The following is a 26,117-nucleotide window of genomic DNA, read 5'->3' as shown; positions in this document are numbered from 1 at the left end:
CAATGCTAGATATGCCCCCATAGAAGAGCTCACCGTTGCTGTGTGGAGAGCGCAGCGCGCGCTTCTTCTGTCTGCCGCCCTGCTTCTCAGTCTAATCTCCGGCGGTGACGGCAGCGTGTATAGCTCAAATCAGGCGCCGGTCCGCGAGCTCTCATTGGCTAACGAACCGGCACCTGATTTGAGCTATACAATCGGCCGTCACTGCCGGAGACCAGACTGAGGAGGCAGAGCGGCAGGCAGGAGAGACGCGGCTTCGGGTGGCTGGGCGGCGGATCGCGATCGACCAGTCGATCGCGACCGACTGTTTGGCCACCCCTGCCTTACAATAATACTTACTTCCCGTGCACTAAAAATAGAGAGACACCAAAAATATGTGTATAAAATATACACACTCTTATTAGAGAGAATGCTGAGAGAACACTTACTTTTCCTCATTCAGAGTGTACTGAAGTGAGGTCCTTCAGATTTCTCGTCCATCCGAGAACCTTAAAACCAATAAAAAAACTCCCAAATGGGAAGAAAGGTCCTAATAGTGTAATACAGTTTTTAACATATTTATTACACTCAACAGACAAAAAAAAACATTTAGGTGGACTCGTACAATTCATAAAATTGTATATGCTTATCTGTGCGTCATGTGACAAAGCGGAAAACCAGGGGATGCTTGTCCAACGCGTTTCGTCCCTTTTACGTGTATTTGGGACTTCCTCAGGGGTCATACATCATGTGGGTTTTTTTGTGTTTTTTTTCCGAGTGTAATAAATATGTTAAAAACTGTATTACACTATTAGGACCTTTATTCCCATTTGGGAGTTTTTTTTATTGGTTTTAAGGTTCTTGGATGGACGAGAAATCTGAAGGACCTCACTTCAGTACACTCTGAATGAGGAAAAGTGAGTGTTCTCTCCGCATTCTCTCTAATAAGAGTGTGTATATTTTATACACATATTTTTGGTGTATCTCTATTTTTAGTGCACGGGAAGTAAGTGTATTATTGTAAGCTGTCACAATTTTGATATCGGACACATAAATTGCACAATAAGCACTTTAGCACTTTTAACGCACGCAAGCACAAAGTCACTTGATAAATCTGATGGCCAGTATTACTGATACATTGTCTCTATCCTGTATCCATGTGTAATGATACATAAACGTTTGGACTACGGGGGAAGGAGAAGCAATACTTTGAGATGTCCCTGAAAGATACTCGTACATGCCTACACTATTTATTCATCTGGTATGCATATATTAATTGTCACTGTCAAATAAGTCACAGGAAAAAACCCAATTTTGATGCACTGAAGGCGAAGCTGATTTATTACTAATGAAGATTTGAACTTTGTCATATTGGAAATGGGACTACTTTGAAATCTGGCTGTGGCCACTTTATACATTTGGAGTGCTCTTTATTAGTTTAGCCATATTTAAGTAGACACTTTTTTCTCTATATATTATTGTCACAATTCTGTGAGCTAATATTCATTGAATTTTAAGGTTGTTAGCGCTAATTGTGTGTGTGTTTGTGTGTATATATGTATATATATACACACACACACACACACACACACACACACACACACACACACACACACACACAGTAGGTCCAGTGACGTCACAGATATCCAGTGCCCCCAGACTTCACTTTTTATACTGTATTATATATCAGGGCACTGTCTTGAAGCTTCAGATTTTTAATGTCTTGGGGAGGAAACCTTTTTTAGCGGTAATGCTGAATGTACAGTACCGGTAATGCTGAATGTGGAAATAATGTGGTGGTAATACCAAACAGTATGTTTAATATTGATGGCAGCTAAAGTATTTTGTCATTTTGTGCAGAATTATCCTCTGCAGGACACATGGTTTATCTATGTTAATTGAAACGTTTATTACCGGTTTATATGTATTTTTTCATTTTCTATTTTAGCTTCCTCCTCTGGCCGACATAACCAGTCTCCAGTACCAAAATCTTCTCCTGCTCCTAACCTGGCACCGAGCAGTGTCACAGAAGGCAACAATGAGCTGCCTTGTTCTTTGCCCTCTGCTGGGGATAACTTCTTTTTGGGCCAGGAGCAAGTCTTGCCTTTTGCTGCCACCCCTGCCCTATTTAACCTAGCGATGTTGGGATCTTTGCCATTCTCGCTCAGCTTGAACCAGCACCAACAACTTTTTAATCAAGGCTTACTCAATCTACTCTCCTCCTCTTTGTTAGGAAGTGCAGATATTGGCCTCTTGGGACTGCAGAACCCACCTTTGGCCTTGCCTTCTACTGTTGGTGACCCTGAATGCAGTGTTCTGCAGGCCTTGTTGATGGCATCTCTTCTCCATAATCCTCTTTTACCACTGGGAGCGCTTGGACTTCCACAACTTGATCTTCCGCCACATAGCCAACAACAGAGCACTCTTCTGTCATCCCTCACACCTCTGTTGGACTCTCTGCCCACTACACAGACTGACACAGCTGAGAAACACGAGGCATCTCTTACCTTGCCTGATACTTTCCCTGAAAATGCCCTCCAGCCATTGCTCTTCCCTCCTGTATCTGCTTCTCCAGCCCTGATGGCTCTGAATTCCGCACTACTGGCTGCCAGTCTCGGGGCTGTAGACTCCTCTACCTGCCCTGGACAGGTAATTGTGAATTATATTTATCTATTATGAAACAGCATTAAGTTTGTAAACATGAAATGTTAAGTTATTTTAGCCTTATAACACAAAATAATATATGATCTCCAACATATCAAGTATTATATCTGAAAGCGTGTTTGTGTAGTTATTGCTGTGTATTTAATCAGAAGGTAATGCAGATTCATATTGATGTCCTTTGTGCACTCTGTTGGTAGACTAGTATAACCTGCACATTTCAGTGTTGCTGTAGAGCAGTGGTTTCCAAACTCTGTCCCAACAGTTCATGTTTTCCAGATCTCCTCACACAATCACGCGTGTGGATCTTTTAAAATGTCAGTGAGTAATGAATACACCTGTGCACCTACTAGGGGACCTGGAAAACATGAACTGTTTGGGGTCCTTTAAGAACAAGTTTGAGAACCACTGCTGCCGGTGGAACTATAACTGTGTAGGGGTGGTCTTCAGTATGCCACCGGCCGGGATCCCGACCGCCGGCATGCCGACACATATTCTCCCTCTTGGATGTCCATGACCCCCCTTGAGGGAGAATAAATATCGCGCCACCGTGCCCGCAGCGTGGTGAGCGCAGCGAGCCGCAAGGGGCTCATTAGCGCTCGCCCAGCTGTCGTTATGCCGGCGGTCGAGATCCCGGCGCCGGTATGCTGGCCCCTGGGATCCTGGCCACTCATACTTACACCCCTGTGTAGTCCTGTATTTGTAATAATACAAATAACAATCTTGTTCCTGTATGAAATGGCTTCTTGACAAAAGTGGTAGACATGTTTGACTGCTAAAGGTCTAAATATATTGATCTAAAGCTGCATATTTCAGATGATTTTAAGTATTAAACATATACATTAGGTAGATCAGTTGTTAATGTTAAATTGAATTTACCTTTCTGTTCTAGAGCTGCATAAATACCTCCTGCACCGGGTCTGCCTCCGTTACCACAACCACTAATTCACCTGCCTTATCAGAGTGCAAACTCCCTCCATCCGAGCCACACAGCCCCTTCCACCTCCAGCCATCACAAACACCTACGTCTGGAAGGCTCAACACACTAATGCCCCCATTTCTAAACCCACTGCTTACTGCTGGATTGTTAGGTAAGACACTGCAGCTGTGTTCTTTCTGGACCAGACATACCTCTTGTTCATCTGATACATAAATCATGACAAATTTATAAATAAAAATGGAATTAATAAAGAGGCTGAAGAGGTAATGAGGAAATAATTATTTTTGTTTCAGATAATTTTCTATCTTAAATTCAGTTACAAAATATTTTCTTTTGTTTCATGAAAAAGTGTCCCTAAAATATATGTGTAGATTATGGTCATCTCAGGCAGATCTACAGGCTTTACTGATGAAAGCTACAATTTTTACAGGAGACCTTTCTGCACTGAACGCAAATACCAGTGCTCAAATGGGAAGCCTCCAGTCTCTTCTGGGGGCTCAGGCCCTGCTACAGAACCAGCAAGCTTTTCTGCCCTCTCTTCCTGGAACTTTGGGAATGCAGCTCTTCCAGGGACAGTCTCTGCTGCAAGGACAACGCAGCAATGCCCAGGTGACTCCTTTCCCCTTCTTGTGTCTGTCGCACTGCATATGCATTGTTGGCAGAACTGGTTAAGTTGTTTTCGTTTTCTGTCCCATTCATAGATACATTCATTATCATGCAACCGCAACCCAACTTTTCTTTAACTGTTGACACTTTTGTCCACACAGAACCACTCTTTAACAACATCCGAGAAAGAAGTCAACCTGTCATCCCAGCCAGAATGTTGCGATACACCCACATCACAAGCTCCACCAATCTCTCAGCATCCTGCTGACTTCAGTTTCCCTTCACAGAGAGCTGATATGACTAACAAGTCTCACACCTTGTCCCTTTCCCATTTGCGGCCTGGTTCTTTTATCTCCAACACCTCAAGTGCCTTTGAAACCAGCCCCAGCCCCAAAGGCCCTCCTTTTCAGGGACCAGACCGTACTGACCTTCCTCCAGACACACCCTCTGATCCCCCAAGAACAGACTCATTACCCCCATTACCCCAGTCCTTGGATCCCTCCTCATCTGAGACAGAACTAGAGGCATCTCCACTGAAAAGGTGCAGACAGCTGACTGATTCTGTGATTCCCTCTGAAGTACCTAATGGAGCTTATCCAAACTTTCTCCCATGGATGGGCACCTCTCATCCTTCCAACACACTAAGCCTTCCCGAGATAGAGCTTTCCAAGGGCAAAGAGCGGGGCTATAGGTTCAATGGTCGCTCCCGAGGTGAGAGGTCTTACGGTCGCCGGCCGCGTGGTGATAGGCTCTCCAGCTCCAGGCACTCTTACTGGAGATATAATGGTGAAGACATTGCACACAATGATGGAGAAGAAGCAGGACAAAGCCAGGAACTAACACAGCCAGTGTTGGGGATCCCTCCATTTACTCACCACTGGCAGGAAGAGGGAGTACAGCCCAGGGAGCAGGAGGTGGATGTATGTATAGTGTAGCTTGAAGTTGTTGATCAGTATTGTTGTCTATAGCCTATTGGGCTAATTTCTTTATTTTCAAACCATGATGTACTGTATTGTCTAATTGGTGAGAATGTGAATGATTTGATCTCAAACATAATCTATAGTACATGTGTAATTTCTACATGGGAAGGAGAGGTGTAAAAACACATTTGGTGGAGTTGGCTTTCTTTGCCAGCATTTACACAAACATGTGATAACCAGGAAATCCCAAAAATTCCAAGGGTGGTTCAATAAGGTAAGAAGACCTCTCATGTGTAATGTTCTTTATTTCATTATAATTTCCCACCAGGCCAGAGTAGGTAGACCACTGCTTCCCATCACGGCCATTAGACTGCACCTCATATCAGTCATACTGTCCTGTCATCAGTGGTAACACTTTGACAAGTTTGCGAGGAATTTCAGCTTCTGATGTGCCGTTTAGCTTCAGAAATCTGATCACGCTACACTCCTCAATGTGTGACCATTTTCCTGCCTGCCCTGCCACCTTTCCACTTCTGTTGAGACAGTATTACTGATATGAGATGCACTCTAGTGGCCATGAGGGGAAGCAGTGGTCTATCTGCTCTGGATTGGCAGGAAATTAGCATGAAATAGAGAACATTATACAAGCAAGAGGTCTTGTTACCTTACTTATTTAACCACCCTTGTAGAATTGTTTCTGACTGCAATATGTTTTGAAATTCACCAGAGAAGATTTTCAAGTAAACTGTAAACCTTGTTTTCAGTAACTCTAAACTCTTTCTTTCTGTTTTCCCACACTATATTGGCAGAACCGCATCTGGCAATAAACTGTTGTTAAGGTATCTGCCAATATTGTATCCATGCTCCTGAAGCTGGCATGCACAGATTATCTGTCTAACCAACCAACTAGTTGGCTGGTTGGAACTAAAATCTGGTAATGTATGGGAGCAAATGACAATCGAAAATGGACAAAGAAGTTTGTTCGAACAAATTTGTTAATTTTTTTTTGTCCATTTTCTGACATTTGGTGCAAATGATCCATTGTTATACATTACAAGGTTTTATTTCCAACCAGCCTACTGTTTGGTTGGTTTGTTGGTTGGACAGATAATCTTAAAGTGTATGGCCAGCTGAAGTCTTCCATCTGAACGGAACGATATGGTCAGTTGAAATGTTGCAATCAGTTGGTGGCAATTTAGGGATGTTTTCACCAAAATCACTTGTTCATGACTATACAGATGCTCGAGCACTGAGTTTGTGCTCTCCTACTTGGTGCTCTTCCAAACTGACATCCTCAGAGACTGATACAGTTTTAGCCCCGGCTTTTATTGATTTGCCTGCCTATTTAACTGTTCTTTCTTCCTCAGGTGCCACCCCAGCTGCTGAAACGCTCCCGTAGAGGAAGAAGAAGAGGACAAAAGTAAGTCAATTTATTTTAACCTTTTTACACTGAAGTGTTCTCAGCACAGTGTTTTGTAAGGCAAAAATACACATCCCCTCCGCACTGTAGTCAACACTTGCATTGAGCCATTGACAAGTTCGGGAGGACTCATGAATAATATTTAATGTATTGTCACCATTGATGGTACAGTAACGGTTATTGAAGGAGAAATACTACTGTGCAGTACTTTGGTGGCTCTGTATGTGGCATTGCCCATGACTTGACACCTAGAACACAAATTGTACAAATTGAAAAACGGACATGTGCACACAGACACCTGGTATAAAGCCCATCATTCCAGCAGCCAATATCCTTTTCAAAGACGTTATTCTAAAAAGTGGCTAGTGCAATCTAAAATCTTATGTCTCCAAAGCTTGGCTCGCAGTGCAGAGTCTACTGTGGAATAGACATTTTATTTGTAGGTTTCTAACTTTTTGCCTTTACTTCATCTTTAACTTAATGCTCGTTGTCCTATTATTTGGGGTGTTTTCCAGTGAAGAAGTTGTCACTTTCATTTATTCATATTTACTTGGAAAACAGACTTTTAAGGTGACATTCGTAGACTTCCAGCAATATCCAATACTGATGGATTCTACATTTAATTTGTAACAGGGCTCTGTTCCCTTATAAGGAAATGAGTAAGGAAATATTAATGTCACTATCTGCAAAAGAATGTTCTTATGAAATTCTGCATCTGATATCTCACATGACTACCTTCCCAATTAAAAGATTACAGTTGCATCCAAGCTGTCTGGCTTCAAGTTGACTGCCATACTGGTGACTCCCATATCATATGTGTAAACACTGGATTAGTATTTCCTTACTCATTTTTTATTTTTTTTCATACAGTATCTGTGTTTCCACACTTATGGACAACGCTCTGTGTGTATGTATGTGTGTGTGTGTGTGTGTATGTATATATATACACACACACACACACACACACACACACACACACACACACGTGTTGAGTATCCCTTATCCAAAATGCTTGGGACCAGAAGTATTTTAGATTTTTTTTTTTAATAATTGCATACCATAATAGCTATCATGGCAATGGAACCTAAGTCTAAGCACAGAATGCATTTATGTTTCATATACACCTTATGCACTCAGCCTGAAGGTCATTTAATACAATATTTTTAATAACTTTGTGTATTCTACAAAGTTTGTGTACATTGAGCCTTCAGAAAACAAAGGTTTCACTATCTCATTCTCACTCAAAAAAATCCCTATTTCAGAATATTTGGATATGGGACACTCAACCTGTGTGTGTGTGTGTGTGTGTGTGTGTATGTGTATGTGTGTATATATATATATATATATATATATTGCTCAAAAAAATAAAGGGAACACTAAAATAACACATCCTAGATCTGAATGAATGAAATATTCTTATTAAATACTTTGTTCTTTACATAGTTGAATGTGCTGACAACAAAATCACACAAAAATTATCAATGGAGATCAAATTTATTAACCCATGGAGTTCTGGATTTGGAGTCACCCTCAAGATTAAAGTGGAAAAACACACTACAGGCTGATCCAACTTTGATGTAATATCCTTAAAACAAGTCAAAATGAGGCTCAGTAGTGTCTGTGGCCTCCTCGTGCCTGTATGACCTCCCTACAACGCCTGGGCATGCTTCTGATGAGGTGGCGGATGGTCTCCTGAGGGCTCTCCTCCCAGACCTGGACTAAAGCATCCGCCAACTCCTGGACAGTCTGTGGTGCAACGTGGCATTGGTGGATGGAGCGAGACATGATGTCCCAGATGTGCTCAGTTGGATTCAGGTCTGGGGAACGGACGAGCGAGTCCATAGCATCAATGCCTTTGTCTTGCAGGAACTGCTGACACACTCCAGCCACATGAGGTCTAGCATTGTCTTGCATTAGGAGGAACCATGGGCCAACCGCACCAGCATATGGTCTCACAAGGGGTCTGAGGATCTCATCTCGGTACCTAATGGCAGTCAGGCTACCTCTGGCGAGCACATGGAGGGCTGTGCGGCCACCCAAAGAAATGCCACCCCACACCATTACTGACCCACTGCCAAAACAGTCATTCTGGAGGATGTTGCAGGCAGCAGAACGTTCTCCTTGGCGTCTCCAGACTCTGTCACGTCTGTCACTTGCTCAGTGAGAACCTGCTTTCATCTGTAAAGAGCACAGGGCGCCAGTGGCGAATTTGCCAGTCTTGGTGTTCTCTGGCAAATGCCAAACGTCCTGCACGGTGTTGTGCTCTAAGCACAACCCCCACCTGTGGACGTCGGGCCCTCATACCACCCTCATGGAGTCTGTTTCTGATCGTTTGAGTAGACACATGCACATTTGTGGCTTGCTGGAGGTCATTTTGCAGGGCTCTAGCAGTGCTCCTCCTGTTCCTCCTTGCACAAAGGCAGAGGTAGTGGTCCTGCTGCTGGGTTGTTGCCCTCCTACGGCCTCCTCCACGTCTCCTGATGTACTGGCCTGTCTCCTGGTAGCACCTCCATGCTCTGGACACTACGCTGACAGACACTGCAAACCTTCTTGCTACAGCTCGCATTGATGTGCCATCCTGAACGAGCTGCACTACCTGAGCCACTTGTGTGGGTTGTAGGGAGGTCATACAGGCACGTGGAGGCCACACACACTACTGAGCCTCATTCTGACTTGTTTTAAGGACATTACATCAAAGTTGGATCAGCCTGTAGTGTGTTTTTCCACTTTGATTTCTCTTATGTCCTAGAGGATGCTGGGGACTCCGTAAGGACCATGGGGATAGACTGGCTCCACAGGAGACATGGGCACTTTAAGAAAGACTTTAGATCTGGTGTGCACTGGCTCCTCCCTCTATGCCCCTCCTCCAGACCTCAGTTTGATACTGTGCCCAGTGGAGACTGGGTGCTTTTCAGAGAGCTCTCCTGAGCTTTCTTACAGAAAGTATATTTGTTAGGTTTTTTATTTTCAGGGAGCCTGCTGGCAACAGACTCCCTGCATCGAGGGACTGAGGGGAGAGAAGCAGACCTACTTCTCTGAGTTTCAAGGCGCTGTTTTATGGCTACTGGACACCATTAGCTCCAGAGGGAGTCAGAACACAGGTCTCACCCTGGAGTTCGTCCCGGAGCCGCGCCACCGTCCTCACAGAGCCGGAAGATAGAAGCCGGGTGAGTATGAGAAGAAAAGAAGACTTCAGAGGCGGCAGAAGACTTCATGATCTTCACTGAGGTAACGCACAGCAGTGCAGCTGTGCGCCATTGCTCCCACACACCTCACACACGGCAGTCACTGTAAGGGTGCAGGGCGCAGGGGGGGGGGGGGGGGGCCCTGGGCAGCAATATAAACCTCATTTCTGGCAAAGGAGATATATATACAGCTAGGCACTCTATATATAAAGAGCCCCCGCCAGTTTTTATTATATTTAAGCGGGACAGAAGCCCGCCGCCGAGGGGGCGGGGCTTCTCCCTCAGCACTCACCAGCGCCATTTTCTCCACAGCACAGCTGAGAGGAAGCTCCCCGGACTCTCCCCTGCTTATCCACGGTGAAAGGGGGTTTCAGAGAAGAGGGGGGGGCACATAATTGGCAGCAAATAATAGTGTTACAGCGCTACTGGGTCAACACGTATTTTTTCTGCGGCATTAGCGCTGGGTGTGTGCTGGCATACTCTCTCTCTGTCTCTCCAAAGGGCCTTGTGGGGGAACTGTCTTCAGATAAGAGGATTCCCTGAGTGTGTGGTGTGTCGGTACGTGTGTGTCGACATGTCTGAGGTAAAAGGCTCTTCTAAGGAGGAGATGGAGCAAATGTGTGTGTGTGTGTGTGGTGTCTCCGTCGACAACGCCGACACCTGACTGGATATGTGGAATTAAGTGTTGAGGTAAATTTATTGCACAAAAGATTAGAGAACAGACAGGGAATCTACCCATGTCTGTCCCTATGTCGCAGGGACCTTCAGAGTCTCAAAACGCCCACTATCCAAAATAATAGACACTGATACCGACAGGGAGTCTGACTCCAGTGTCGACTACGATGATGCAAAGTTACAGCCAAAACTGGCAGAAAAGTATTCAATATATGATTATTGTAATAAAAGATATTTTGCATATCACTGATGACCCATCTGTCCCTGACACGAGGGTACACATGTTTAAGGGGAGGAAAGCTGAGATAACATTTCCCCCCTCTCATGAACCAAATTAATTGTGAGAAAAAGAGCGGGAATCTCCAGACAAGAAACTGCAGTTTCCCAAAAGAATTCTCATGGCGTATCCTTTCCCTGCTAGGACCAGGATACGATGGGAATCCTCCCCTAGGGTGGACAAGGCGTTGACACGTTTACCCAAAAGGTAGCGCTGACATACCAAGATACGGTTACCCTCAGGGATCCTGCAGATAGCATGCAGAAAAGTACTTTGAAGTCCATTTACACACATTCTGGTACACTACTCAGACCGGCGATTGTGTCGGCAGGGGTTTATAGCGCTGTAGCAGCATGGACAGATACCTTATCAGCTGAGATTGAAACCCTAGATAAGGATACCATGTTGTTGACCATAGGATATATAAAAGATGCTGTCTTATATATAAGACATGCTCAAAGAGACATTGGTCTACTGGGTTCTAGAGTCAACGCTATGTCGATTTCTGCTAGACGTGTCCTGTGGAACATGCAATGGACAGGTGATGCCGACTAAAAGAGGCATATGGAGGTTTTACCTTACAAGGGTGAGGAATTGTGTGGAGAAGGGCTTTCGGACCTGGTCTCCACAGCAATAGCTGGTAAATCTGATCTTTTGCCTTATATTCCCTCACAGCCTAAAAAAGCACAACATTATCAAATGCAGTCCTTTCGGTCACAGAAAAACAAGAAAGTACGAGGAGCGTCCTTTCTTACCAGAGGTAAGGGCGCAGGGCACAGCTAGTTCCCAGGAACAGAAGTCCTCCCCGGCCTCTACTAAATCCACCACATGACGCTGGGGCTCCGCTGAGGGAGTCCGCCCCAGTGGGAGCACGTTTTTGACTCTTCAGCCCCATCTGAGCTCACTCACAGGTGGATCCCTGGGCAATAGAAATTGTTTCTCAGGGTTACAAGCTGGAATTCGAAGAGGTGCCTCCTCGCCGGTTTTCCTTATCGGCCCTACCGGCTTCTCCCCCAGAAAGGGAGATAATATTAAATACAATTGACACATTGTATCTCCAACAGGTGGTGCTCAAGGTTCCCCTCCTTCAACAAGGAAGGGGATATTACTCAACCTTGGCTGTAGTCCCGAAACCAGACGGTTCGGTCAGACCTATTTTAAAATTAAAATCTCTGAACCTATACTTGAAAAGGTTCAAATTCAAGGTGGAATCGCTCACAGCGATCATCGCCAGCCTGGAAGGGGGGGATTTTATGGTGTATCTAGACATAAAGGCTGCATACCTTCATGTTCCCATTTATCCACCCCATCAGGCGTACCTGAGAATTACAGTACAGTATTGTCATTACCAATTTCAGGGTAATTGGCGGAAATGATGGTGCTCCTACGCAAGCAAGAAATCACAATTATCCCATACTTGTACGATCTCCTAATAAGGGCGAGATCAAAAGAGCAGTTGTTGAACAGCATGTCACTTTCGCTGAAGGTGTCACAGCAACTCGGCTGGATTCTCAATATCCCGAAGTCACAGTTGGTTCCTATGACTCGTCTGCCCTTCTTGGGTATGATTCTGAATACGGACCAGAAATGGGTTTATCTTCCGATAGAAAAGGCCCAGGAACTAATGACTCTGGTAAAAAACCTATTAAAGCCAAAACAGGTGTCAGTGCATCACTGCACTCGGGTCCTGGGAAAGATGGTGGCATCTTACGGGGCCATTCCCTTCGGCAGGTTCCATGCGAGGACTTTCCAATGGGATCTATGGAACAAGTGGTCCGGATCACATCTACAGATGCATCAGTTAATCACCCTGTCCCCTAGGGCCAGGGTGTCTCTCCTATGGTGGCTGCAGAGTGCTCACCTTCTGCAGGGTCGCAGGTTCGCCATCCAGGACTGGATTCTGGTAGCCACGGACGCGAGCCTCCGAGGTGGGGGAGCAGTCACACAGGGAAGAAACTTCCAAGGTCTTTGGGTCAAGTCAAAAAACTTGTATTCAAATCAACATCCTGGAGCTGAGGGCCATATACAACGCCCTTCGGCAAGCAGAAACATTGCTTCGCGACCTACCGGTTCTGATCCAGTCAGACTACATCACCGCAGTGGCTCATGTAAACCGCCAAGACGGCACAAAGAGCAGAGTGGAAATGGCAGAATCCACCAGGATTCTCCGCTGGGCGGAAAATCATGTAAGCGCATTTTCAGCAGTTCATTCCGGGAGTGGACAACTGAGAAGCAGACTTCCTCAGCAAACACGACCTGCATCCAAGAGAGGACTTCTTTAGGAAGCCTTCGCACACATTGCAAGTCAGTGGGAACTGCCACAGATAGACATGATGGCGTCCCGCCTCAACAAGAAGCTACAGAGGTATTGCACCAGGTCAAGAGACCCTCAGGCAGTAGCTGTAGATGCCCTAGTGACACCGTGGGTGTTCCAGTCGGTCTATGTATTTCCCCCTCTTCCTCTCATACCCAAGGTGTTGAGAATGGTAGGAGGGAGAGGAATGAGAACAATCCTCATTGTTCCAGATTGGCCACGAAGGACCTGGTATCCGGATCTGCAGGAAATGCTCACAGAAGATCCGTGGCCTCTTCCTCTAAGACAGGACCGGTTGCAACAGCGGCCATGTCTATTCCAAGACTTACCGCGGCTGCGTTGGACGGCATGGCGGTTGAACGCCGGATCCTAGCGGATAAGGGTATTCCGGATGAGGTCATTCCTACGCTTAATAAAGGCTAGGAAGGACATGACATATAAACATTATCACCGTATATGGCGAAAATATGTTTCTTGGTGTGAGGCCAGGAATGTTCCTACGGAAGAATTCCATCTGGGCCGTTTTATTCACTTCCTGCAAACTGGAGTGAATTTCGGCCTAAAATTAGGATCTATTAAGGTTCATATTTCGGCCTTATCCATTTTCTTTCAAAAGGAATTGGCCTCTCTCCCTGAAGTACAAACTTTTGTGAAGGGAGTACTGCATATTCAGCCTCCTTTTGTACCTCCGGTGACGCCTTGGGACCTTAACTGGTGTTAAGTTTCATTAAGTCACACTGGTTTGAACCACTTAAAACGGTGGAGTTGAAAAATCTCACTTGGAAGGGTGGTCATGTTATTAGCCTTGGCTTTGGCTAGGCGAGTGTCGGAATTAGCGGCTTTATCACATAAAAGCCCCTATCTGGTTTTCCATATGGATAGAGCGGAATTGCGGACCCGTCCTCAATTCCTGCCAAAAGTGGTTTCATCCTTTCATATGAACTATTGTGGGGCCTGTGGCTACACGTGACTTGGAGGATCCCGAGTCCCTTGATGTGGTCAGGGCTTTGAAAATTTACGTGGCCAGATCGGCTACAGTCAGAAAAACAGAAGCACTGTTTGTCATGTATGCAACCAACAAGATTGGTGCCCCTGCTTCAAAGTAGACTATTGCTCGCTGGATCTGTAACACAATTCAGCAGGCGCATTCTACGGCGGGATTGCCGTTACCTAAATCGGTCAAGGCCCATTCCACTAGGAAGGTGGGCTCTTCTTGGGCGGTTGCCAGAGGGGTCTCGGCGCTACAGCTGTGCCGAGCTGCTACTTGGTCGGGTTCAAACTCCTTTGCAAAGTTCTATAAGTTTGATACCCTGGCTGAGGAGGACCTCCTGTTTGCTCAGTCGGTGCTGCAGAGTCATCCGCACTCTCCCGCCCGTTTGGGAGCTTTGGTATAATCCCCATGGTCCTTACGAAGTCCCCAGCATCCTCTAGGACGTAAGAGAAAATAATATTTTAAACCTACCGGTAAATCTTTTTCTCGTAGTCCGTAGAGGATGCTGGGCGCCCGTCCCAAGTGCGGACTACTTTTGCAAGACTTTTATATAGTTATTGCTTAAATAAGGGTTATGTTATAGTCTGATCAGTCTTGGACTGATGCTATGTCGTTTTCATACTGTTAATCGGATAGTATATCACAAGTTATACGGTGTGATTGGTGTGGCTGGTATGAATCTTGCCCTTGGATTAACAAAAATCCTTTCCTCGTACCGTCCGTCTCCTCTGGGCACAGTTTCTTTAACTGAGGTCTGGAGGAGGGGCATAGCGGGAGGAGCCAGTGCACACCAGATCTAAAGTCATTCTTAAAGTGCCCATGTCTCCTGCGGAGCCCGTCTATCCCCATGGTCCTTAAGGAGTCCCTAGCATCCTCTACGGACTACGAGACAAAGATTTACTGGTAGGTTTAAAATCTTATTTTTGAGGGTGACTTTTTGAGGGTGACTCCAAATCCAGACCTCCATGGGTTAATAAATTTGATTTCCATTGATAATTTTTGTTTAATTTTGTTGTCAGCACATTCAACTATGTAAAGAACAAAGTATTTAATAAGAATATTTCATTCAGATCTAGGATGTGTTATTTTAGTGTTCCCTTTATTTTTTTGAGCAGTGTATATAATTATACAGTACATTGCAAAAGTTTTAGGCAGGTGTGGACAAATGCAGCACACTAAGGATGATTTCAACAATAGAAATGTGAATAGTTTTTTTTTCTTTCAATGAACAAAATGCGTGAACAGAAGAGAAATATAAATCAAATCAATATTTGGTGTGACCACCCTTATTTGAAATGGAAAAAAATAGAATACCAAAAATCGAATATCAAACTTTTTATTTTTATTTTACAGTTACCCATCATAGAGTACTGTGTATGCTGTGAATTTTACATTTTTATCAGGTCCCCGACCAGATATATAAGAGGTCAATTTAGATGAAAGATGAGCAATTTCAAAGTGCTCTAATGAAAAAAGTAGACAAGTCGGATAACTCAAAATTTGTTTGGCAGATCTTTGAGTCTATAATTATTCCCAAACAAAATTACAGCTCTGAAATTGTATTCCTTCTCACTGAAATACAATCCAAAAATATAGACTTTAAAAAAAATTCTGACAATTAACTAATTTCCATCATAAAGAAGTGAGGTAGGGAAATAGTTATAAAACAAAAAATGTAGCTTGTAATGTGCTGAAGATAATGGTTTTTATCACAGATTTCTATGACTTTTCTGAGCTGAGATATTGCATTTACCCCAAATGTCCGCAACAGTGAAAAGTGTCATATGCCATGATACAAAAACGGCCACATCTTCATATGAATGTAAATATAAATAAAGTAATGGTGGTTTCTAAATACTAGCTTACAGGAGTCATCACACACTAAAAATAAAACATTTTAAAAATGGTCAAGCAACCAGGGCTGGATCACTCCACATGAATTGACCCTAGAATAAACCTGAGTAAATTAAGCTTCCATGTGACATAATGTGTCATTGTGCCTTGGACTTCTGTAAACATATTACCTTGGGAAAGATTTGTTTTTGTATGCAACTCAGTGGCGCCATCAGTGAGTATGAAGACTATATCATCACTGGCAATAATTTGTGAGGTAATGTCATTATTGCACTCTGAGGGAAGACATCATTAGGGCATGTGGTCAGAGGCACACACTTCATAGTTGTGCTGTTTATACATGAACACCTAGTGGAAGGCAACTGCAGATCAGTTGCACATAAATATCACTTGGCATGTTGAGCGGTAGCTTGCCAAAAAGTTCTAGGTGTGATGGTTTGTTTCTGCATAGACCCCAGAGTACTTGCACATTTCGTCAGCTACCTGAATGTTTAATTGGCTTGACATCCATAAATTGTCTATAAAGCAAAATGCTGCAAATTCATGTGTCATTGTACATTTTTGGTTCTAGTTCACAGAGGCTGAGTTCTCGTCTGGAAGCTGTTCCCGCAAAATGGCCAAGTATGGACCCTGGCAATGGTTTAAATGTAAGTTCTGTGTTAATATTAATACTGTGCTTTCACCAAACATTGCTGTTCTCTCTATTGGAGGAATGCAAGCCAAGTACAAGCAGGGGCATAGCCAGAACTTTGTGGGCCCCATAACAGCACTGTGAAGGGGCCCTGTCCCAATGCTTTTAGAGAGACACCTCTCCGCATCAGCTGTTTATTTTATTCCCCATAATAGTGCCCTAGTTATTTTATGAACCATAGTAGTGCCATTGTTAATGTTATACCCCATACTAGTGCCCTAGTTCACGTTATGTCATACTGTGGGGCTGACAGTATACAATATGCAACACAGTTCCCCCCAATATACCTTATGACATATAGTGTCCCCAGTTCATTCTGTGCCACACTGTAGTACGTCTACTTCATATTGTCTACATTACAGTGCCTCAGTTCATATTATGTAACAAAATAATGCCCTACAGTATATTGTATACCATATTACAATGAGTATACCAGGGACGTGCGGTGAGGTAAATGGCTCAGGAGGCATTGGCTTGTACCAGAGTCAAATTTACACGCAATATATGAGCCCAAGGATTCATGTGGGTATTATACACCGGTGCAGCAGGAAATTACTGCTGGAAAATTGGTGAGTTTTGATCAGAGCTGTGCGGAGAAGATAGGCAGGGGAGGGAGGCACGGCCTCACCTGTCATAGAATTTTTATTCCAGAGTTTTGACTATAAAAGTTATTAGAATAGTGCAAAGTAGATATTTCTAATATATTCTTTGTATATACTTTCTAATATATTCTTTGTATATTATTTTGTATATACTTTATATAGTCACAACTCTGGCGTATGACAGGAAAAGCTCTGCCTCACATGCCTCTCCCCACCACACGTTTCTGGAGCATACCTAAAATATTGCAGGCAAAAGTTTGCAAGGGTCCCAGCTACCACCCAGTGCTGAAAAATGTATATACAGTAACACATGTAACAGTGACAGGGAAGGTGGCCCCTCTCAGCTCTGGGCCACATAGCAGCTGCACACCCTGCCCCTATGGTATAAAACATAGCATCTATGGTTTGTGGTGGCACAATATAGAAACCAGTAGCTGGCTTGCGATCTTGTTGGCATGGCTCCTGGTTCTTGTGTCTCTGCCTCCGGTCATTCAGTTAAGTGTTGTGCAAAATATTTTGCCATGTGATAATGAAGCTCCCAAAGACCCCCCTGGAAGCTCATATGTATCTTTTATTTTCTTTGTTTTGGGAGGATTTTCTGTTATTTAAACGTCAGTAGCTTTTTGATGAAAGGTATTATGTGCTTCTGTTCTGTTGGGTATAAATTGTGGTTTGGGATGAGATCCCGGCGGACGGGAAACCGGTGGTCAGAATAATAGTGTGTACCCAGCTTTAATGAGCGGTCTTCAATAGTGCCGCCATTTTCAGACTAACTCTGTAGGGATGAATAATGCATGTTGGTTTGTCACCCACAATTCCCTGGCTGGTTGGCTAGCTTCAGCCAGGCTTACTGGCTCTCACCACGGATTAGTACATTGTAGTTTCTAATTTTTCTAGTTGTCCTCGATTAACTGGTTCTGGGTTTGGTCACGCTTTACCCTATGAACAGATATATGTACATTTTGTTCCATAATCGCATTTTCACTACATATAGTGTCACTGCAGTGGGGCCAAATAATTTCAGCACTCTGTTCTCTTGCAGGCTGAACGCCCTGTTGTCCGGCAGAACAGACCTGGCCGTCCTGCCAAGAACAGAAGACGAAGGATGATTTAGAAACGTTTACCTGCTCTTATTTCCAAAACCTGTGTCTGCTGATCTTCACCTCAAGGGCACTTCCCAGCCTTGCCTGGCCCACTGCACATTATATTCTGCATAGAGATAGCTAGAGGCAGAACTTTTATTTATGCTCTTCTCTTTTTAAATGCACCAAGATCACCCATCTGACAAGCCGCACTGGCGAAAAAGCAGTCCGTGTTCTCATGTCTGGGTTAGAGAATAGGTTTGTACACCAAACAGCCCCTGTTAGTGTCAGTATGGTTTGTGACCTTATATCATTTGGACCTTTGTATGAAATAGAGGGACACTTGAGGTCAAGATACTTTGGAGGTTATGAAACTTATATCCATTAACATATTAAGTTATTTAAAAGACCCCACCCATTTTTTTGGAAGGGGGGCAATTGCATATCACTACGGTTTTAGAGGGTGTCATGGCAGAAACAGGTCACTATTCCCTGTCCTGGTCTCATATCTTTGTATATATACATCTCTGAGTTGGGTCATGTGTTTTCACAATACAAAATGGGTTATGGAGAAACACTGTACAAAGGTGTAGTTAGCCAGTGACTCTTCAGATTGTATTACACTACAACTCCCGGAATGCTCATTCAGCTGCAGAACTGGAGCAGCATACTGGAAGTAGTGGTATACACGCGGCTGGAGGAGCTGCTGGCTGGCTGCACCTACTATGAAAAGCTGTCACTATAAGAGATAGAGCCGTAAGTAGGCTCTCAGAAGCACAATCTGCATTATCCACATGATTTCTTTTTGACCATTACACTATTTTAATTTATTTATTCTTTTTTGTATGTATGTATGTATGTATGTATTGTTCCTTCCTTTTTCTCCCCCTTTATTTCTACATTCTGGTACATTGGGCTTAAAGCTTCACTTAAAAAGGCTGTGGCGGTCCTGGTCTCTCTGCACATATCACGTTTGTTTCCTTCCTCTCCCGCTTGTATGCAGCATGTCCCCACAGCCACTGTAATGTAATCATGCATCTTGTGTCTTATGTGGACCCTCTTTGTATTTGCAGTCTCAGTATCCCAATATTTCTATACATAACTGGCACTATATATTTGCAGGGCATAGACAGTTTGTTAGGGTGCATCTCTTAGCCATTGTGTTTCATGTACTGTTAATTACATTGCATAACCAGGCAAATAAATGGGCGGATGCCCCTCTCCATAATCTAAATGATACCCCTACATGAAACAACCAACAAGGGGGTAAATGTAATATCCCGCAACTTGCAGGCATCATCGAGGGACCGACATGTCTGCCCAATGTTTTAAAGAGGCAATCATTTAAAAAGGCAAAACCCACCTGGTTTTGCTTTTAATTTGATTGCTGCTTGAAAACATCAGGCAGATTCGTCGGAATCTCCGTGATGCTGCAAGTTGCAGGTTATTACATTTACCCCAAAGTTTTAATACAGAGCATGGAACTTTTAAGGGGACTTTTAATATCCTTTTCTAATTTTTAATTAAAAATCCATGGTGGGTCCGCTATAGATTACCCGAAAGTAACTCATGTATCTTAAATGGCCAAATAATAAGGAGCAAGCTTTCATTAACTATATGTTTCCTATCCAATATTTTATCACATTAAGGTTTTAAAAGCACTTTGTGAACTGTGTGTGTCTGTGAAGGCTGGGTGCGCTGTTTTAGTTGTGAGTGCTTGTTACGGTGTTGGTAATACTCCCTACATATAACAGTAACTAGTTTGTACAACTTGTACAGACAAACAAAATGGCTGCACCCTCCTACTTCAGTGCTTCTGTTTTCCAGTATTTAGAGCCTGAAACTGCATATCGGAGAGATGGGCTGATGGAAAGAATATTATGTTTTTAAATTTGATTAATTAGGATTATTTTTCTCAATTAAATTTCCTTTTTAAATATGCCATATGGGGTTTATCAAAATAGCCGTTTCAATTTACCCTGGCAACATACACTTATGGTCTGTAGGTGAGCAGTTAGCTGTTGTGTATATGCATTGTTTCATTTGCAAATTACATTGATACAATAGCAGTTAGTGATTCCTATAAGTGAGATCCGACACTCAATGGACATGTCTGACAGACTTGGATTTGTTGTGCAAAAAGATGTTATAAAATCAAATGTCAAATTCCATTATCCGCGTGAGTTATATCAGATTCTCAGCATATTATGCTACAAGATTGGGTGGCCTTTGAACCATTTATTTTGTAGCTGTGCAAAGTAGTCTACGTTTCAAAAGAAAAAAAAGATAGTTTGTACATTCTTATAACAGAATGAATTGTGACTAGATAATCTTTTAGGGGACGATTCAGTTACAGGAGCGCTGCCATCAGCACTTTGTACTGCGCTGTATGGTGGTCTGATTGCACTCGCACCTCCATAGGCTGCGAGCACAATCCGTTAATGCGCAGGTGCCGCCAGAACAGGTACCGGCAGATTCTGCAGCTGAGAGCATATCTAATGACTCTTTCTCCCTGTCATGTACAGATGTTTTCTGTAGAAAAGAACAGCCATTATTATCAATATATTTCTTGCATAAATTATTTGTTTACCATTTGAGTGAAAGCCGTTACAGATTTATCTTACAATTTATAACAGGAACCTGTTTCTATAACAGGATTACCCCAACCGGTCTAATTAATTTGAAAATATGTAACTTTTTAAAATGGACTAATCTATTAAGCACCACTGTGATAGCGGAGGCAGGGAAGAGGGTAGGCATGCTCAGTATCTTCTGGAAAAAGATTAGAAAGAAAATATATCATTTTCATTTGTGATAAAATATAATAATTCCCAGCCAAATCGTCATATAGTAAAATAAGAGCCACTTAACTAGGTAGTAGTAATTGCATTTTAAGAAGATATAAGTTAAATGGGTGCAGTATGAGTTGCCGGTGGCCGGGTCCCCGGTGGCCAGCATACCGGTGCCGGGATCCCGACCTCCGCCTTGCCGACAGCAGGGTGAGTGCAAATGAGCCCCTTACGGGTTTGCAGCGCTCACCACTCTGCGGGCACAGTGGCGCACTACGCACACCACCCTATCTATTCTCCCTCCAGGGGGGTCGTGGACCCCCAAGAGGGAGAAAGGGTGTCGGTATACCGGTTGTCGGGATTCCGGCGCCGGTATACTGTGCGCCGGGATCCCAACAACCGGTATACTGAATACCACCCAGTTAAATATATAGGAGGGAAAACCAGCAGTGTCAACAAAGGCTGAACCTTATTAATATTAACTATTACATATTAGATAATCAATAGAAAACGTTTTTAAACACAATATTATATAAACGTATTCAATAAATACTTATTTGACCACACTGAGATGCTGATGGAATATAAATAAATTCATACAAAAGGTATAATTAATTATTACATAAGTTCCTATGTCTTTCTCTGATAAACCCCATACGCCTACATTTATTACTGCCTTAAAACGCACATTTTCAAATAGAATCCCTGACCTAACTTCTTTACTTATTTATACTTGTGTAACAAAGAGGTAAGAGGGCCATGCCGGCAATATTGCAGTCTCCTGGAATAACATATAATAATATACCTGTTAAAACTAATGGTTCCCACTCTGTAAATAGTTACATCCTGGTTACCAAGTGTTGCTGAAGTAGACAGCAAGTTTATGGGAGAAGTCAGGCAGTCCCTATCTTTGCCTAATGCAGGTAAATAAAGAAACATGGACACACACAAACCACTATCATCCTACAAATGCAGAGATTCCATAAAAAGCGCTGTACAAAAACAATAATAATAAAACACAACTCTACAGTTCTGTAAATATGCACAAAGTTTGTCAATATGGCAAAAGACATAAAATGGTAAAATTTCAACACGCAATATAAAACCCTGAAACAAAAGCACATTCCCAGACACCTCTTCAGTGTATAGGGTGGAGTATAGAATCGGATGTAAGGATTGGGAACTGTATTGGCTAATAGTGGCCCACAACCGAGAAGCAGCTGAGATTACATAGTCGTTTTCAGATATCTCTTAATAACGTTACTACGTTTACACAGCCTGAATCAGGATATATTAACCACAGACAATGCTATCAAGTAATTAGTGATTACAGCAACAGCCTTCTCAAAACTGGAGCAATCAGTCAATGAAACAAAATATGAGGGATTGCGCTTTGCAGCACCTTATAATTAACAATAATAACAGCTGCTGAGGAACTAGACATCCCAGCATGCCCTTCCACAGTATGTTTGTACATGCTAAAACTGTGGCAGAGCCTGCTGGGATGTGTAGCTCCATAGCAGCTGGATGGCCACATGTTGAATACCACTGCCTATAGCACAACTATGCATCCATAAGCACTGGTCTAGCCAAATCTGTAAACAATGATGATATGTATGTATTTATAAATGTATATATGTGTGTGTACATATAAATATAATGTATATTTATTTATACACACAATGCTCATACAACTGTTCACACTATAAAACAATGGTGTCTGTGGCTTGAGTGGAAAGTGGCAGTACACATCTTTGCCATCACAGTACTCCATCCACGAGAGTATTTGTCATTATTAGCATTGGTACTTACACCTACCCCATGTTAGGTGGATGAGATGGGACTGAATTTAGCATCCAAAATGGGAACATATCACTCAGGATGGAAAGTAACTCTGGCTACACTCCCATGACACACCCACAAAATGTTGTCACCCATTTATTACCCAGCAACTCCCATTTAGCGAATGAGATGTGAACCACTGAATCTCGCGTACATTCGGAAAGATGCTTAGGCCGTCTGCAACATATGCACAGTATGGAAGTAACCGATAGGTGCTCCCGAACTTTGATATGCATGTGACTCTGTCCCGTAGAGTGTTTCTCAAAATCCACAAAAAAATAGGTAGCAATATTTATGGTTTTACCAACACTTTTAAAAATTGTTTAAATATATAGATGATTTTGAAGATGATCTAATTTTACAAGCGTTTTAAGATATAGGGAATATGGTAACCATGTATAATGTGTCCTGACGGCAGAAAGCTCCCTTCATCCTTCTCACCTACCTGTGACGCCCTAACGCAATCCTGGCACTTCTAGTTGTTGTGTCTCTAAAAACATTTATTCTAATTGTCCTGTCTGAGTACATGAACAATTTATTGTGGATGCAAAGTGAAATTGTATTTTGAATCATGGATGCAGGGTGTCAGGCAGACTTTCTTCAGAGCAAGGAAAGGAAGATTTTGAGGCAAATTAAATGGGATTCGTTAAGAGCAGAATTAAAGTAGACTCCCACTTGGTATTTCCAACAGGATGTAGCCGCTTTTCTCTAGTAGAAAAGGATACACTCACCCCTTCTCATCACCTGTAATCAACACACCACATTTCTGTAGCACCAGCAGCTACTGAATGCCATGAAGTGCTCTGTAAGACATCTAGGACATGGGGTCCATGTGGCTTTGCAAGGGTAGGTTGATGATCTTGTGGGAATTTGTACCTGGAGGGATTGCCTGTTGTTGGTGTTATTGGTGAATCCAGTGGCGAGATGTGGTTGTGAATGTAGTGGCAGTGCTTGTTTTCAGTATTGTCAAAAAACATCCCTCTAAATAGCAACGCAGTAATAATGACCAATCTACTTTTAGGTTATTGAGACTAAACTTCTCCAAACTGTTGCATGTGGGGATAAAACATTAAGCAAGAATGATCAATATCTTGATTGACAGATGCAGCCCAGGCCTGTCTGATGTGTATTGAATAAAGTTTCATGTGATAATAAAAGGGCTTATATTGCAATAACAGCTTCCGGGCGCACCCACTCAGTCCCCTAAATAAAATTTCAACCCTGATTTTAGTTCAATGCAGTAATTCAGGTTGTTGATAGTGTAATGTTTCTTCAAGTGTACCAACTCCCATCTAACATATTCATTCTAGAAAGAATTGGAACAAATGCCACACAATCTTCTCTGTGTAGCTCTATTATATAACATTTCCAGCAAACCTTGGATAGAAACATAGGACCGGATGTAATGAAGTCTAAGGTCAGCGGCCGTGCGGGATGCCGGCTGAACTCTGACCTTTTTTTTTTTTAAGGGGAAATCATGTACAAGGCAAAACCATGTCTTGTAAATGATTGCCCCTTTAAAAACCTCCAAGTTTGGCTGGGAACCTGCAGCTTTGGCCAACTTGGACTTTGACTACAGATACGAACCCCTTGGCCCATCTAGTCTACCCTAAACACATGTACATGCACAAACTTACACACTAGGGTTAATTATTTTGTTGGGATACATCATGGTTATTCATGAGCACCTGCAGACTATCACTATCAAAATGCCATTGGACTGTCTGAGTACAATTTTGTATTGTTACTCATTGACACATATTTCATTATTTTAAGGCTTCAAAGAGTCATGCTGGTACAATATTTATTACCTGTTAGTAATGGGATGCAGTGTAACTTGGCAGCCAACACACACATTACAATCTCTGCACAAATTTCAACAATATTTCCAAACTTTCTGGAACAGTTCAGGAATATAGCCATTTCTTATATGTCTGCTGTATTTATTTCCAGCTTGTTATACTTATCTTTATTTTATCTTTCACTGTCTAGTTTGATAGAACAGGCTACCCCTCCTACAAAGATGATTAGAGGATATCCGTATGGAAAGCTAGCCAAAACCACCTTGTGTTTCCCAACTCTATAATGTTAGTGTATCTACAGATGAGATAAGCAGAATTTTGTCTGACCCAAACCCCCCTGGCATCATTACTAGGCGTATGCATTAGTCATATGGTTAATAAGTGCTACATAATGTTTGTAGGCCAGGACCTGATCCAATTACTAAAAGTTAACATGTTAAACATGCATTGTGCACCTATTTAAACAGTAAGAGTTGGTACCAATCTGGTCAAGTATAGCTGCTGTAATGGACAAGTCCATTCTTGCAGATGACTGTCATAATGTCTATAAATGCTACTGCCCAAATCACAGGATGTAGCTTTGATGCCCAATTACTGCACACTACAACTAGTTCAAAATAGACCAATAGACTAGTCCATATTCTCCTTCCTAACTGATGGAGGATGCAAAGCACTTCTCTACTAACGCATTTCACACCTCTTCAGCAGGGACAGAGCTAATGTGTACACTCAATTATGCAAATGTGTAACCTGTTATTTGTGTTTGTAAATATTGTATAGTCCCATTTGTCTTGTTTACTTATGAGACAAGAAAAGAAACAATATGACAACAACAAAATTTTGTATCAATTTCAGCCTTTTCATGTAAAATATTTTCCCCTTAAGTTTTTAATATTTTTTGTACAAAATAAAAAAAGGAAAAACAAGACAAACTTTTACAATTGTGAATTTTAGCTTTTTATATGGAAGTTGACTTTAATTTAACAGATGAAAATATTTTGAAACATTTTTAGATTTTATGTTTTCTGATCATTGAGGGGTTGTTTTATTTTGTATCAAGTATTAAATTGAAAAGTGTGGTAATATGTTTAAATTTAATGTGTGTCCGTGTGGTTTTTTTTTAATCCCCCCTTATTTATTTTGCATCATTTCTTTGGTTTACAAAGCTTTTTTAAGAAACATTTATTTAAATCTTTGATGTGAAATCTTGTGAGGGTGCCGTAATCGCATGATAAAAATATCCTGTTTATTTCGTTTTCTAGGTTAAATAGGTGATAAAATGACAACACATTTTTTAACTTACCATAAAAGCTAAGAACAGAAAGATGATTTTATAGTGTATGTTAAATTAACATGGAAAATTTTGAAATAATTTGTTATAATATTAGATGTCCACTGTGGTAAAGGATTTGTGTATGTATATCTATAGCTATATATACATACATACATACATACATACAGTGCATCCGGAAAGTATTCACAGCACTTCA

At 42.4% G+C, this 26,117-nt stretch overlaps 1 protein-coding gene across 2 annotated transcripts in view; it reads left to right on the top strand.

Moving 5' to 3' along the window:
* MBD6 (methyl-CpG binding domain protein 6) overlaps positions 1-25,680 on the top strand; it is a 183,312-nt gene extending 157,632 nt beyond the window's left edge. For both annotated transcript variants that reach the window (XM_063952352.1, XM_063952353.1), the window contains 7 exons: positions 1,925-2,625; positions 3,530-3,728; positions 4,008-4,186; positions 4,345-5,103; positions 6,471-6,523; positions 16,391-16,466; positions 18,155-25,680. In XM_063952352.1, the coding sequence (XP_063808422.1) occupies positions 1,925-2,625; positions 3,530-3,728; positions 4,008-4,186; positions 4,345-5,103; positions 6,471-6,523; positions 16,391-16,466; positions 18,155-18,226 (2,039 nt within the window). In that variant the 3' untranslated portion in view covers positions 18,227-25,680. The remainder of the gene's footprint in view (positions 1-1,924; positions 2,626-3,529; positions 3,729-4,007; positions 4,187-4,344; positions 5,104-6,470; positions 6,524-16,390; positions 16,467-18,154) is intronic.
* Positions 25,681-26,117: the final 437 nt, after the last annotated feature.

The sequence above is a fragment of the Pseudophryne corroboree genome, chromosome 2, assembly GCF_028390025.1.
Source record: "Pseudophryne corroboree isolate aPseCor3 chromosome 2, aPseCor3.hap2, whole genome shotgun sequence".
NCBI lineage: Eukaryota > Metazoa > Chordata > Amphibia > Anura > Myobatrachidae > Pseudophryne > Pseudophryne corroboree.
Note: the sequence above shows the minus strand (reverse complement) of the source record. Positions and strands in the feature narration are given on the sequence as shown.